This window comes from Mesoplodon densirostris, chromosome X, assembly GCF_025265405.1.
Source record: "Mesoplodon densirostris isolate mMesDen1 chromosome X, mMesDen1 primary haplotype, whole genome shotgun sequence".
NCBI lineage: Eukaryota > Metazoa > Chordata > Mammalia > Artiodactyla > Ziphiidae > Mesoplodon > Mesoplodon densirostris.
The window spans coordinates 52166083-52182471 of NC_082681.1; the positions used below are offsets into that span (position 1 = coordinate 52166083).

General features: G+C 39.9%; 1 protein-coding gene across 3 annotated transcripts in view; it reads left to right on the forward strand.

The window, feature by feature from the left end:
* PCDH19 (protocadherin 19) overlaps positions 1-16389 on the forward strand; it is a 106575-nt gene that overhangs the window by 43589 nt on the left and 46597 nt on the right. For all 3 annotated transcript variants that reach the window (XM_060087540.1, XM_060087541.1, XM_060087542.1), the window contains one exon: positions 13964-14022. In XM_060087540.1, coding sequence (XP_059943523.1) covers positions 13964-14022 — 59 coding nt within the window. The remainder of the gene's footprint in view (positions 1-13963; positions 14023-16389) is intronic.

The following is a 16389-nucleotide window of genomic DNA, read 5'->3' on the forward strand; positions in this document are numbered from 1 at the left end:
AAAGAGCATAGAGCAAGGCTGTGTGAAAAACAGTCACCATACTGAAACAAGGTGCTATTTAAGAAAATAATTTTTAAAATTGGGCCATTGAGAGACACAGCCCTACAGGTGTTTCTCACTGTATTAGATTGTAAAAACTTTCTTTAAATGTGTAGATTGTATCATGTTCATCATGACGTGTATTATACACTGGCATCTTAATGTTAATAAACATACCATTTTAATATTTTATGTTCACAAGTGATTCTTTGGATGAATGAAAGAGATGGGTTTACAGGGGTGGTTACAGACAGAAGGGTAGTTTTAACTTAAGCCAGTCCTCCCTACAATCTAAATTCTTGAGAGATGTTGAAACAAATACAAGTCTAGGAAGCACAGTAGCCTTTCTTAAAAGAGTTTTGCAAATACTTACATTTCATCTATGGAAGAGACAAATGAGCTCTTCCTATCTGATGGACAGGTCTAACATCAGCTGTTAGCTGACTAGCAAGTAGTGGGTGAGTACCTGCTCTGTGCCAGAAATGGTGACAGGCACTGAAGATACAGACACTAAAGATGTGGTCCTTGCCTTCAAGGAGTTTCCAGTCTCATGGGGCTGACATATAGGTAATAAAATGTGTTACATGATGTGATAGAGGTAAGTCTACTCCTTATATTTCCTTAGTTCACCAAGGGCATCACACTTCATAACTGGAGAGTCCTGAGTCACAGGCCAACAGTCTGTCTAAGGCAACACTGTTCAATTGAACTTTATGGGATGATGGAAATATTCTATATTTGTGCTGTTTAATAGACGAGCCAGTAGCCACATTTGCCTACTGAGCACTTGAAAGATGGCTCCTGTGATTGAGGAACTAAAAATTTAACTTGAGGGGCTTCCCTGGTGGCACAGTGGTTGGGAGTCTGCCTGCCGATGCAGGGGACGCGGGTTCATGCCCCAGTCCGGGAATATCCCACATGCCGTGGAGTGGCTGGGCCCGTGAGCCATGGCCACTGAGCCTGCACGTCCGGAGCCTGTGCTCCACAACGGGAGAGGCCACAACAGTGAGAGGCCCGCGTACGGAAAAAAAAAAAAAAAAAAAAAAAAAAAAAAAAAAATTAACTTGACTTTTGCTAATGTAAATTAAATTACTACATATATCTGTGCTATTGGACATAGTATCTATGCCATTTGACAGCACAGCTCTAAGGAATGGTAGAATGAGCCCACAGTAGGCTCCAGGGTGGTCCTGAGTTGAACTCTCTCATTTCTTTGGAACTTAGAAGGCCCTGGTCAAGCTGCTCCAGCCCTTTAACCATGTTTTTCTATCCACACAGTACACTAAGCTTGGAATGGCTCCTTTCCAGCTGACTGCTCTGAATTATGCATGCTAATGTGCTTTATTTAACCCTGGGATGAGGTTTTCTTTCTTTCTTTCTCTTTCTTTCTTCCTTCCTTCCTTCCTTCCTTCCTTCCTTCCTTCCTTCTTTTTAAAAAGAGATTCCATGACAGTTCAATCATAACAGAGGAAGCAAAGGGGGTGAAGGAAAACTAGTTTATAAAGGATTTTAAAGTGTCTCAAATCTTGCCTTTCACATAATTTCAGATGTTATGAGGTCGTTTCAACTCTCTTTAGATGAGTTGTCTTTCTCTCTCTCTCTCCACACACACACGCACACACACACACACACACACACACACACACACACTCCAGCTAAGGTGTTGAATCAGCAATTAGAGAAGTTGGGTCCGTGTATATATATTTTCTCTCTCATGCCAGAAAACAAGACTGTTCACTGCATTATTTCTTTTTCTGATAGTACAGATGGGGGGAGAATGAGATAAAATATCCTAGTAGGAAACCTCAGAAAAAAACTATTCATGATGTTGAATGGAAATTTATTTGCAAATAGAAATAGTATTCAAGAGAAATCAAGTTTATAACCTGATAATCAGATGACCTGTCATTTGTCTGGCAGTTCACTTTTAGAAAGCACCTGCACATTTATTATTTTATTTGATCCTAATAACAACTCTGTAAGATAGTTAGGGCAGGTGCTATTTCCATTTTATAGATTAGAAAATTGCAGGTCAGAGAGGTTCAGTGATTTCTGCAAGGTCACACAGCTATTTTTACCTTGAAGGCTCTGTATTTGGAGGGTTTCTAGGACTTTTCTTTGAATAGTCTGTGTTATTTTCTAAGCTTAAAACAACCTGCAGAAACAATCACCAGGGTGACTTATGGCCCTAACTGAAGCTGTGTCGACCAGGAACAAGCATTTTTTAATATGGAGACACAAAAACACAACCCTCTTTCCCTCACAAAAATTATATGTAATCTGCGTGTACCTGTGTGTGTGTTATGAATGAAGATATGACTGCCCACACCTGTTTGTACTGGTTGAACCCCAAACAAAATCTTTCTTTGTTATCAAGTAGACAGAAGTATTGGGCAGACCAGGATGAGGAGTGAGTGTGCTAGAAATGGAGAAAGAGCTGAGAAAACCATAATTCAAAAAGAGTCATGTACCACAGTGTTCATTGCAGCTCTATTTACAATAGCCAGGACTTGGAAGCAACCTCAGTGTCCACTGACAGATGAATGGATAAAGAAGATGTGGCATATATATACAGTGGAATATTACTCAGCCATAAAAAGAAACGAAATTGAGTTATTTGTAGTGAGGTGGATGGACCTAGAGTCTGTCATACAGAGTGAAGTAAGCCAGAAAGAGAAAAACAAATACTCACACATATATATGGAATCTAAAAAAAAAAAAATGGTCATGAAGAACCTAGGGGCAGGACAGGAATAAAGACACAGACCTACTAGAGAATGGACTTGAGGACATGGGGAGGGGGAAGGGTAAGCGGGGACAAAGTGAGAGAGTGGTAGTATATATATGGACATATATACACTACCAAGTGTAAAATAGATAGCTAGTGGGAAGCAGCTGCATAGCACAGGGAGATCAGCTCGGTGCCTTGTGACCACCTAGATGGGTGGGATAGGGAGTGTGGGAGGGAGAGGCAAGAGGGAAGAGATATGGGGATATATGTATATGTATAGCTGATTCACTTTGTTATAAAGCAGAAGCTAACACACCATTGTAAAGCAATTATACTCCAATAAAAATGTTAAAAAAAAGAGAAAACAACGCAGCCAAAATAAATAAATAAATAAATAAATAAATTTTTTAAAAAAAGAGTGTTTGAAAGACTGGCCAGGAGAAAGCTGGGGAGGGAGGACACTAAGAACTGTGTGGAGAAAGCAACATAGAAGTTACTTGTACAAGTTGAGTGGTAGGACTCCCAGGCACAGTACAGTGTTATGTTTCTGACAGCATTAAGTTTTTTTTTTTGAACAGTTAAGTTTGGAATTGTTCCTGGTTTTTGCTGCTGAGAGTCTGATGGGAGAGGGAGAGTGAGGTGTTCCCCCTCATTATTTCTTAATCTTCCTGCAGGAGGAAATTGCTCTAGTTATGTTCACTGCCCTTGAACCTGTCATGTTCAAGCAGGCTAGGGTATTTTTTTTTCTCCCAAATAGTACATCCAGTCAGCCAGTCTTAATTACTTCCAGTTCATTGCATTTCCCAGAATCCTAATGAGGTGTGGCCTAGTGGTGTGAGCGCAGGACCTGCAGTGGGAAATCTTGAATTCTAGTTGCAGATGTGACACTGCTCCTCTCTTGCAGAGGGCAAGTCTCTTAACCTGTTTTGTCCTGCTGTTAATGGGGTTACTAATATTTATTTAGCTTATAGTAGCAGGAGAATTAACTAGTTAATGTTGGCTAAGAGGGAAAAAAAGAAAAAAAGGGCAAGTTTTTGTGTATCGTGTTCATTTCCAAATGCTAATTCTTTCAGGATGATATTGACAGGAGGCGCCTGCTCCGTTGCACTTATCAAGCACCTCCTGGAAGTCTTGCTGGATGGATGAGAAGCAAAATTCTGTGCCATGACTTCTGTAGAAAATGTAGCTACCTTCAGGCCCTGTTTCTAACCTGGGTGTCTGTTTTCTGCCCATCTAAGAATATTCCTCTATCTTATGGTTTCTCAGAGGTTAAGTACATTTTTTTCTCCTGAAACCCTTTTTAAACTTTCTGAAATTCTTTGTGAAAAAGGTTCCATATACATGCAAGGTGCTTTAGTAATTGTTGTTCTGTTGGTGCATTGCATAACTACATTACAGATTTCTGATACTCTGACAATTTCAGACTGCTCATAATATTAGCCACTTTTCAAGGTGTAATTATGGATTTACTGTGCATGGTTGCCAGCACTCTTACTTCAGATAGTAGCCTTTTGATTAATCTCTGTTTACAAAATCAGGTCAAATTCCAGCCTACCCTCACCACCCCAACCCTGGCATAAAACGAGAAGGTCTGTTAGGATTTGGAAGGACGGGTAGGGGTTTTGAAAGGATGAATAAACATTTCCATTACTTCCTTGAATCAGTCCCCTTCCTATTGCTTCTCATTGATGCTCCATGAGGTGATGCCGAAGTGTAAGCTCTGTCTTGTCTCCAACACTGATTTGCTGCAATGCTTGTTTTAAGTCACTAGAAATTGGAGGTTACTATGGATTTCCTACAGTGCCTGATAATTTCAACAAACCAAATGCCCTTTATTTAAACTCCAGTCATAATTAGAGGGTTGCCAATATTAAGCAACCGATGGAGTCTGATTTTGAGAAATGTTTATTGGGCCTCATTAAATTTGAAATTAGTACTTAAGATCAGAAATAAATAATCTGTTTATATTTTGGTAGTGGATGCTGTGTGTGCACACCCTTTCCTCTATGCATCCCAGTGAACTGAGACACCCCTGTGTTTGCCGTGGTGGTAATCAAAATAGCTACACCAAAAGAGAACTATGGAGGCTTTCACTGATGACAAACAAGAAAATGATCTATTGAGTTGCATCTAGTTAGAAAACATTAATATTAGAAGCTAACACATTCACTATTTCTAAGATGGTATATAACTTGGTTGTTTTTTGTCAGCATGATCACATATTACTGGCTTGAGCAACAAGCCGGTACAAGGGAAATGAATTTAGAATGGTATGCCAAAGGCTGTTACTCCTTCACTCTTAAATAAGCTTGTGGAGACAACTGGGTTTTAATTGATGTATAATATAAATAATGAGATTGGGGCTGGAACTGGATTTGGGGGTGTTGTTTTGGCCCACAGGCACAGGGCCACCCACTGCTTTCCCTCCAAATATTCTGAAAGTTTTTCAGTTGGCAAGGCTTGCTCAATAGAAATTGTACTCTGCAGGCAGTCAAGGCTCTGTAGCTGCTAAGTAGTAGAGAATTGAGACCAATGAAATAGAATTTAGCAGAAATGGGCCAGCTCAGTGTGCTGGACCTTCTCTAAGCCAGGAGGGCTCAAAGATAGGCTGGATTCAGGAGAGCTCATACTGTGGATCCGTGGGCCATTGCTTGTGGGACGTCTGATATTGGTTTCTTACTGTCAGTTAGACCAGCTTTACCAAATCATAGCTTCTGAAGTTGAAGCTACCCCTTAAGTCATCACTAGTCATCTTAGGTCACCTTGTAAAGATGGTTGTAAATGCCTCTAAAGGACAATTGAAATGGTCACCAAGGTTGCAGGGAAGAAGGTAGCTCATTCCTGGATCCTTCGGGCTGTGTGACTGGGTCCTCCATCTAGATCTGGAGAACTATCTCCAGTTAGTGTGTGCCAAATTTTTCTTTTGTCTATCTGCTACACTATACTCTCCTGACCCACTCACTGAAAATAGCCAAAAAAGTCATTCAGAGAAAAATAGGTATAAAGCCGGCTAATCACTTCCCTGATGTTTCCATCTTGTGTTTGCTTTCCATCTCAGTAGTAGGTAATGCCAAGAACAGTGTTCCTGGGGATTTTTCTTGTTTTTGTGACTTGTTCTACTGACAGAGTAGTCACAGTTAAATACTGAATCAGTATTTAACGTGGCTGTAGCACTTAACCTGTGTGTTTGTTTTCTTGGCTGTTTAAGGGGGAGAGTAACAATTGGCACCTGCTTGTAAAGTACTTTAATATTTGGGGATGAAAGTCACTCTGAGCCTGCAAAATAGCTTTAATGTGTTGTAGTTACATATTTGGGGATGGTGATTAGACTTCAGGGTTTGCTCCACTGGTGAATGTGGTTGATAGCTATTTACTTCTCAGGTTGAATTTTGTTTATGTGGGATGAGATAGTATGACTCATGTGATTGGGTTAGTCATTTTATTTAAACTACTTGTATCCACACCCAAGTCTTGTTGATTTTGCATTCCTGTGTAGAATAGGCATTAACTGGTTCCTCAGAGCTTTTTATAAGCAGATATTATTTTAAAGTGCACTGTGCCCCACAGAGGACTTAGAAAAGGGTCCCAGAGCCTTATTCAGAAACCTGTTTTTATCTATATAATGGGATGGTGCTTAGCCTGGTCATTCAGTAGGCTCTTTGCCTCTGAATTGCATGGATTCCCGAAGAAAGCTGCTAGGTTTCTCAAGGAGGCCTTTGTAGTAAAATTTGCACTGGGTTGCTCTTCTAAAGTCACAACTTTGACCCAATAAAAGATGAGGGTGGGGAAAAGTGATTTCCCTAAGCTGCCTTTGTCACCTCGAGGTAGTCTGAACACATCAATGATGCCAGTGGAATTTTAGCAGTGATGACAAAAGGCCAACAAGAGGGGAACTCTTTCAACTTGACTTGGATGTTAACTAAATGGGCTGTGTTTCCCACTGATAGCCCTGTCCTAAAAGCCATTGGAATCCTAGAGTTCCCTTCCACATGCAGAAAAGTAGCCGCCACGCTGTCAATCTGCAGAAATTTTATCTACCCCTTGTTTGGAAACAGTATCATGTGTCACTACTGCCATTCCCAGAGATATGATGGATGATGGGAAGGAAGCACCTAACTGTGGCATCTTATCCTTGGCAGTTATATCCAGACTACTGTGTATTCATAAGGTCATAGTTGAGAGTGAGGACAGAGAACAAACTGTAACTACGGAAGACAGTGGGCAGAATAGATACTTTCTGAAGAAACAAGACCACCTTGGCCGAATAGAATTGGTCACCTGCTTTAACTGCAATAAGAAGCTTCATTCTAAACCTCTTCCATTTCTTCTCTGGTCTTTCATTGGTGGATTCATTACATGAGTACTTGCTAAGTGTCCAGCATTGTGGCAGTGACACTTCAAATGAAAGCTTCCAATCCAGTTGGAGGATGAACTGACATGCTACACACTGAAGTAATCATAGAACCTGAGGAAATGCATAACTAAATCACACAGTCTGTACACTAAGTGCTGAGAACATGCTAAGCTATGTGGGATGATCAGGGATGTAGACATATTAGAAATGAGAGAAATGAGATATGAGGGAAGTAGAGGACTTGTGTTGGATAACTGCTTAGCTAAAGATTTAATTTAGATTTAGTGCTAAATGTAACAGGGAACCACTGAAAGGGTTCTTTGAGGCCTTGAAAAGAGAAATGCTGTGATGAAAATAGTGGGCGAGGAAGATTATCCACATAACGTTTTGCAAAATGGGCTAGAGGAAAAGGCAAATGGAACTGAAGAAGTAGTGTCACAAGGTGATGAAAGCTGTTGAAGTAGAGCCAAAAGGACATACACACGTGCTATTTCTAAGAACTTCGTAAGTTTTATAACTCATTTGATAGGAGAGGGCTGTGGTTTGTATTTGTGATATGGGTTTGTACATGTAACAAATATAAAGGCCAAATCCTCCTATGTGCATCACCTACTACCATCAAGCCATTAGGATGCTACTTAGTTCCGTAAAGTTGCAGTGTAATTCTCAAAGTTGCACTCCATAGCCCGTGTACAAGTATATGCATGTGTCTGCAGGTGTATGTGCCTCTGTGTCTGTGTGTTTCATGTTTTGCTGAATGGCTGACATTTTAACCATCCCCAGCAAGAGGTCTATCAATTTGTGACCTCCTTACTGGTACAGTCTATATCTTTTTTTTTTCATCCTCAGGGTTTGGTGCATGTGTTTTGAATGGATGAATGAATATATGAATCAGTGCATGAACAAGATCCATTTTGTTTTAGAATCCTACAATTTGAGGGGGCTCGAAGGGAACATTGGCATCATTTGGGTTATTCTCTTCATTTCCTAGATAGAAAAATTAAGGCTTCCAGAGGGATCAAGTGATTTATTCAAGGCCATCAATGAGTCAGTGACAAACATGAGGAGGGAATTCAGGTCACCCCACTACACCACCTTGCTTACTGTAGTCAAACTGCATGTGTGTGTGCACACGTGTGTGCGCATGTGTGTGCATGAGAATTAGTGCTGGTGTGTACATAGGCATGGCTAGTGGAAGTTTATTTAGCTTGTTTTCCAGTTCAGGGTAAATATGAGCTTTCTAGTGATGGCAGCTCTGGGGATGGTGCCTTTTATTCCATCTTTACTAATTCCTCCTCCAGCTTTTGTTGTCTGGATGGATGTCCTTGAATATACATTCTAACTGGAGGCATGTTGGCTTTGTTTTTATATAGAATTTACATTTTAATTTTTATGTGTTGAGGATAGTAAGGAGGAAAAAGCCATTTGTTGGTTCATTTTCTAAAAACGCCTTTGTGAGGAGATGCCATTTGAACATCTAAAGCAGCAATCACTTTAAAAAAAAGGTTATGCATCTTATCATTATTGATCAAGAACCAGCATTTAAAAATCATTTTGCTGTGCCTCTGATTTAGGATTCCAGTTTTCCTATTTGTGTTGATAAGATGACTGAGTGAAAAATTAAAAAAAAATAGTTAGCAGATCGCAGTTATAATGCTTTTCAGTTTGATGGGACTTTTAAAGTGTAATTTAAAATGGCTGTTCATTTTCAAATGAAAACCTTAAGGTTTGATGAATTTCTGTTTTCATCTCAGCATCTGTAACCATTTTTAACTTTGTAGCATGACCTGGGGATTTGTGCCGCTGGGCAAATATTCTAGTCCTGGATATCTGCATTTATTGGGCTTGTTTCTCCTTAGGGCTGAAGTCTCTCCTGGTGATAAATGTGGTGCTGAGAGAGTCGCAGTCACTCTTCCAGAGACTAGGGCACAAGTCAGTCAACTGTGAAAGTAATGCAAAATGACAATTAAAGTAGGGCATTCTGGTACCTTGGGGGCCTGACAAAGTGGAAGTATTTGACTTCAGATGTGCCAGACTCATTAACATAATAACATACTACCCACCCCAAAGTCTCTCTAGAAACCTCCCATATCCAGAAAGGAGCCGCGAGTAGAGAGTAGTTAGCAAAGAAGGCTCCTGAGCAGGTAAAAAAACAAACAACAACAAAACCCAAGACATTACACAGAAGTCCCTACAGTAAAGATCACGTCATTTCCCTCTCAGAAAAACATCTCAGCTCTCTACCCAGAACTTAACTCTCATTTTCTAGACTGTTATAACAAATATAATTATATAGTTTCCAAGACAGCAGAGTGGAAATATCAAACTTGAAACAGAAGAGGAGCTGCTTTTGATATACTAATAGTACTGAGAAGTAACAGTACTGAGTGTTTTATAGCAAGTTGGTGGGAGACATATGTTAAAAATTAAAGGCAAGAACTCAAAAAACACAGTGCTTTGGGGTCAGTGAGTGTACAGGCAAAACCTGCACGGCACAGTGATTTATGTTTAGAAAGGTTCTTCTAAGGAACCAATAAGGAACTGTGTGATAACTTTCAAAAAGAAGGCAGAATGGGTAGGATTTTAAATCAAAGTTTTAGTCCTTAGAGGAGAAAGCACTAAGCTATCTAAAAAACTCTGCTATCCAGAAGTATTTATTCTTTAGGTTTTCAGAAAATCAAGATTTTATTAAACCTAAACAAAGTGAGATGTCTGTTCTCAGTGAATCCTAAGATAAGGAATTCTAATTAGAGAAGGGATTTGGGAGAAATATATTAAATGATAGGAAAGTGACTCTTATTTACCACTGAGACAGAAAATAAAAGTTTGCTCTAGATCCGTTTTTTTTTTCCTAATGTCAAAATTTAGGTTTTTCAGAAACAAATATTCTTGTCTCTTTGTTGTGTTCCTGTGTTAACTTGGCTGTCTCATTAGAGATGGGGACATTTCCTAGTGAAATTAATGTGACATTTAGAGAAAATTTCCCCTCTCAAATGTTTCATGTTATTTGCCATTTAGAATACTTAGAGAGGGGATTGGAATAATGTCAAGCAAATTTTGATTAAATAAGGCTAACCAGGAGCCAATACATTCATGCAAAAAAGAAAAGCTCTTCTATTATTTCTTAAAAAGTGTATTTCTGTTGTCATTCTTTATCTTCTGTTGAGATCACCTTGGCAGATAATCTGACAAAAGAGATCCATCTTCTAAACAGCTGGGCTTGCCTTAGAAAACACAGCACATCAGGTCAAAGCCTGTGGCCCGTCTTTTGCTCAGGAGAGTTCTCCACTCTGGATGTCTGTTAGAATTACCTGGGAAGCTTTAAAAAAAAATACCGGGCTTCCCTGGTGGCACAGTGGTTGAGAGTCTGCTTGCCAATGCAGGGGACGCGGGTTCGTGCCCCGGTCCGGGAAGATCCCACATGCCACAGAGTGGCTAGGTCCGTGAGCCATGGCCGCGGAGCCTGCACGTCCGGAGCCTGTGCTCCGCAATGGGAGAGGCCACAACAGTGAGAGGCCCGCATACCGCAAAACAAAACAAAACAAAAAACAAACAAAAAAAAACCCACCAGTGCCTGGGCCCCATTCCATGCCAATTACCTCAGAATCTCTTGGAGTGGCACCTTCACAACAGTATTTAAAAAAAAAATTCCCTAGTTGATTCTAATGTGCAGTTAGGGCTGAGAATCACCGGCTTAAGGCATGCAAACTATTCATTAAGAAAAGATTATTTCCTTCTTCAGGGTGGTCTGAGTCTCATTGTTTGCTCTACCTGAAGTGTGAAAAAAACTGACTCTTTCAATGCACAGGAGTTGGGTTTGAGCACACGCCTTGAATCAGTACGAGCAAGAACACTTGATGTTAGTATACCCTGACCCATAAAAGGCCATCTATGGCCAGTTAGCTCAGTCGTTTGGATTATAGTTCTAATGAGGCCAGAATAGTGTATCCTACCCAATTAGAATAATTCTGTTGCATACGTTGTTTCCATAACACTAACCAAGCTGCCTCACAAAGAAACCTGATACTGATTAAAGAGGCAAAAGACAATGGATGACTCAGCATAGTTCCATCCATTATGGGAAAATCAGTTCTAGTAACCTGTCTCATGAACAGTACTTCTAATTGCATGAGGATGCAGCATGGGCCATGTGTCCATTATGGTTGGTGCTGGTTTGGGGAATGGAATATTTACATTTGAAGGCCAGGACCCATGAGAATGGGAGGAGGGTTTACTCTTTTAGACTAAGGAAAAGGAGAAAGATAGGAAGGTGATAAGCTTCAATGATACTCTCCTACCTACAGTGGCAGATCATGGCTGGCTTTTCTACCCAGGTTAACCCACCTGTATATCACAGCAAGGGAAAGAGAATTGTTAAGGTTTCCATAACCAAGCCTTTTAGACCTGTGTCCTCTTTTAACTCAGTGCCTGTGAGTGGGAATCCTCAAGGTGAGATATATTATTCCATTAGGACCAAGAAGTAGTACAGTCACCAAGGATAAATGTGTATGGTTTTGCTTATTTGCCCAAACAGAGTTCTGGCACCATGCCTGGAGGTCACATCTCCACAGGGCTCCATATTTGATGCACAGTGCACACAGATTGGACACCCTCATATGCAAGTCTATGTAAAATATTCTACTTGAAAACTGGCTTCTTTAACATGACAATATCTTGGGATGTTGCTCATGCTTTCCCTGTAAAACCAGTATCCTCTTTTCTTTTACATCTGTTTCTCTATCTATTAACTTTCTTGAAAAAATGATTTAGGAAGTTTGGAGGCTGAGATGGAATGTATGCATGTTACTCTTTTATTGCCCGAATGTGGTCAAATCCCTGCTCCTACTCTGGTATCCAGTTTCTGTAGAAAGCAGAGGATAAGGGTTTCCATGATTCCCACCATGAGTCATGATAAATGCACTTGAAATTCCCCTTTGGATTTGTGTTCTATTATGCCTATTTTATAGAGGAGGAAAATGAGACATGTAGAAATTAAGTAATTTGTCCCGGGTTGTACAAACTAATAATTAAACTCCTGAGTGCTTAATCAATTCCCTGTTTTATTTGGATAGAATGCTTTTGGGGTGGTGGTTAGGAGATTTCCACTTATTAAATTATATATTGTACTGAATATCATAGAAGAGCACATTTACCCAACACCATTTTTGCATTTTATGTTGGTATAAAAATCAGTTCAGGAAGTGTTTGTTGGTTGACTGACTGATAGACAACCTCTTCCAGCATTGTATTCCCCATGCACCTTCAAGTTTGCTTCCTCCTTCTGTAATTATGTTTGCAACAATTTCAGCCTCCATTTTCTTACGAACAAATTAGAAGTGAACTGACCCTTTTGATTTTCATTCTCCCAATCCATTCCTTCCAACAGCACAAAAACTTACTTGTGGTTTTCATTAAAGGGGATTTTATCCTCTATATAAAAGCAGTGTGGGTGGATATTATACAGCTCATCTTCAAATAAGGGGCATGTGAAGGGCATGGGCATGCCTGAGTAAGTACAGGGCAGTGATGGGATTTAGTTTTCTTCTCCATATATTCTTCCTTCTTCCTCTCACCTACTCGCCACCCCCATCCCCACTTACTCTAGATACTTAGGGTCCCTATCATGACTACTGGCTGTTTGGTGCTCATGTGGTAGTTAGATCTGCTATCACCTGTCCTGTTTTCCCCTCTACGAAATTCTGAGCTCCTTGAAACATAAAGCTGCACCTAAGAGCCTAGCGCAGCTAATGTGCGGCACGTAGTCATCGGAAAGGAATGTACTATTTTGTTAGCTCGACAGCTACCGTGTTTCCTTTCCCAGGCACTTTCAGTTGAAGTGATTTCAGAAGGCCCTAAGGAATGGTGAGAATGGTGAGAATTTCTGGTAGACTGGCAGGAGAGCAGAGGAGATGTGTTTGGGCATTTTTCAGTTTATACAATGGTTCAAGGAGAGTAGTACCTTAGTGTTGGAGGTAAGATCCACTTTACTGGACTTTCAGTTACTTCAGTGTTGACTTTTCCCTGTATTCCCCCTTCTAAGGCTGCCCCCCTTCAATCCACCCCCAAACTCTGGATGCTCATCAGCTGTTAACCCATCTCTTTCATCTGGCAGGTATTCTGCCTTTGCTTTTGTAAAACCATTGCTCAGGCAGTCTGCTATAACCAGATTAGACAGTGGTGTTTTAATGATTGGAACTTGCTATGATAGGTTTGCTTGCAAACTTCATGTTTCACATGAAAGGCTTTGGCACCCCCTGTGGACTGCCCTTCATCCCGTTTTAGGCATAATACTTGTTTGCCTTTATGTCTGTGATAAAATGAAGGCCTTCCCGTATAACCAGTGCTGAGCAAAATGTCTTAAAACAAAGGCAAGTGCAGTTTAAATCCACAGTGATTACCTTGCTTGCATTTCCATATCTATGGAATACATATTTTAACATGTTAATTATCTACTACTAATAAAAATACCTTTGAACTTCCAGTCAATTTGATGGGCACAGAATTGTGTCCACTGGGGAATGGGAAGCAATTAGTTTCTGTAAAGATTTTGGGTCATGCTGTATCTTCCCTAAGTGGTTGCATGGTCGGTAGCCAGGCATATTCTAGGGGATGTTTGTGTCAAGTTCACCTTCATCTGCCTGGGAGAGCTGCCGCAACAGAGCCCCCAGGGCCCCAAGGAGGTGGCAGGCATTCGTCAGGCTGTTGCACCACTATGGCCTTGGTTTCTGATTCATTCATTGCCTCTTGCCCAGTAGAAAAATTCCTCCTAAATAAGAGAGTTTAGCTCTTTTCATGAATCATCTCTGTAACCTTTTTAATCTTTTTTCCCCCCACTGCAGACTGAAAACTATTCTTTTGACTCTAACTACGTGAACAGCCGAGCCCATTTAATCAAAAGGTATGTTGGTTTGCTTGCCTATTTCTACAACTAAGCTTGATTTAATATAAAAAGCAGAAAGATTAAATATTTTTAATGGTGCTGTTTTCAGATTTTGAAATGAAAATGCCTATCTGTTTATTGTAGAAAATTAGGAATATTCAGAAAAGCATTAAAAAAGACTAAGTAAAAATCACTGGTAATTCCGCCACCTAGAATCACTGTTGACATTTTATCATGTTTCTTTACATAACTGTATACAGAAATAATTAACAAAATAAAATTGGGGTCATATTAAAATCCAGTTTTATGTGATGATTAAGAAATCTAATATTAAAATTTTCTCCTGTGGAACTTCTAGTGAATTTCAGCAAGGCTGTTATTTTGACAACTTTGAAATCATTTTAAAGCTATTTTAATGACAGATAAACTAATTCCTTATCTTTAAAAAACTTTATAGATGAGAGAGGGAAAGAAAAGATATTTGCCTAATCCAATAAATCTTGAAATAGAAGTATTTCAAATGAAGTGTTCAAAGTTGAGATTTGTGTGAATGGTTGGTCATAACTCAGTTATCCATGGAGCCACAATGTATGTGAATACAGAGCTGAATACTGCCAAGGAAGATTTCTATATGGTGCGGTGGGCACTGAGGTGCCCAAGCCAGGCAAGACAAGGGGTTCAGGGAGTCCTCTAAGGAGAGAACTTGTGCAGAAAAATTGGTACTGACCATTCAGATGATGCCTTTATTAATGTTTGAAGCAAATATCCTCTTGAATGGTCCAGTCGTTATTCTGCAGCTAAAATTGAACTCTGTGTGTGATTGTTAAAATAATAGAAATGAAATAGAGAAGCAAGCAGGGTATGTTAGAGCTGCAGTAGAGAAGATCTGAAAATTCTATTATTTGCTGGCTCTAATTCCATAAGTTTACATCACCAGAAGGGTAGGATTCGAGGAATAAACTAGTTTGTTGTACAAACAACTTTAATTCAGATCTAATTTAATTCACGATGCTGCAGTAACCCCTGAAAACATGCTAGGTTTATCTGTATCGGTCTGGAATTGCTTGTGACCTTAAGTGTCGATCGTTAATTATCTGAAAATGGATAGCCCAGTATTAACAGTCATAGCATTGTTTGGAAGTTTTTGAGGGGTTGGGAGGAATCCATTTTGAATATTTTCTTGGCCCACAGAATAAAAACCAAAGGGAAGGAATTCAAAATTATCTGACTGATTTATTAGGAGGGAAAAAGCCCTCTTTTTTTGTGCACTTATTAGAGTAACCACAGCAGAAATTTGCTTTCTTTCTGCTTCAGAACTGTTATTTCATAGCCCCTTTTCTAAACTTCTGGTAAAAACAGTGACTTACCTTATCCTCATAGATCCCTTGGGCTAGCTCTGGGTACCTGGGAATTCTACGACCAGGTTAAACTCATAGCATAAGCCGGATTTTCATAGCATGGCAGAAAGCTAAGACTCCTGGGCACCCTCACCATCTTAGGTCAGACCTGAATATCCAATGCACAAGGCAAACTGATGAGTTGAAAACTTATGTTCGAACATTTAGCTTTCGGGACACATGTATTTCCACAGCAGCTTTTGGACTCACTCGAACTTCTGATTTTGATTAATTACTTCATATGTTTCTGTTTGCACACACAGACACACAAAAGGCACAACCTGGACTCAATAGGATCTCGGTGGAAAAATCTCCTGATGTTGCCTGAAATCAAAGATAGTGGCTTTTTACCAGAGACAACCTTGATTAAGAGGAAACATCTGAAAGCTCAGGGACACATGCATTTTTGCCAGGTTCTGTTTTTGGAAGCCTGAGGGCTTTAGAAAACCACAAAGGCCTTGGAATGTATAGGATCAATTGAATTTAGACAAAACACAATACCTGGAAAGACACAGGGAATCTTGTGTGCTATGCTTTTTGGGGGGACTAACGATTTTAAATGTAAAATGTGTAGAAAATCTTAAGAGAGTAGTGACTAGGTGATAAAACCACACAAACCATGTTCAAATAGCTCACAGTGATGTTTGAAAGGCGTTTCGCTGTATGTGGTTTCTTGAGGATCCATTTACATGCATGGAAAAAGCTCCTGGCCAGGACATTCTTAATCTGATTATCAGTTTTAATTTTATTATCAAGTCCTTGTTTCTTTAAATGCCAATCCAATTTCAGGCCAACTTTGAGAACTTCTTTTCCTATCCATTTTTTCTTCCTCTATTCACTTTCTACCCATCCAAGGATGCTTCTTGGACCCTTCTTTTTGGCATTCTTCAGCAGCTGTTAACTGTCTTACACTCAGACTTCTTTTTCTCTCTCTCATCTATCTACCTGGGGTAAACCAAAGGAAAGCCAGAGGGCAAGGGGGTTCTCC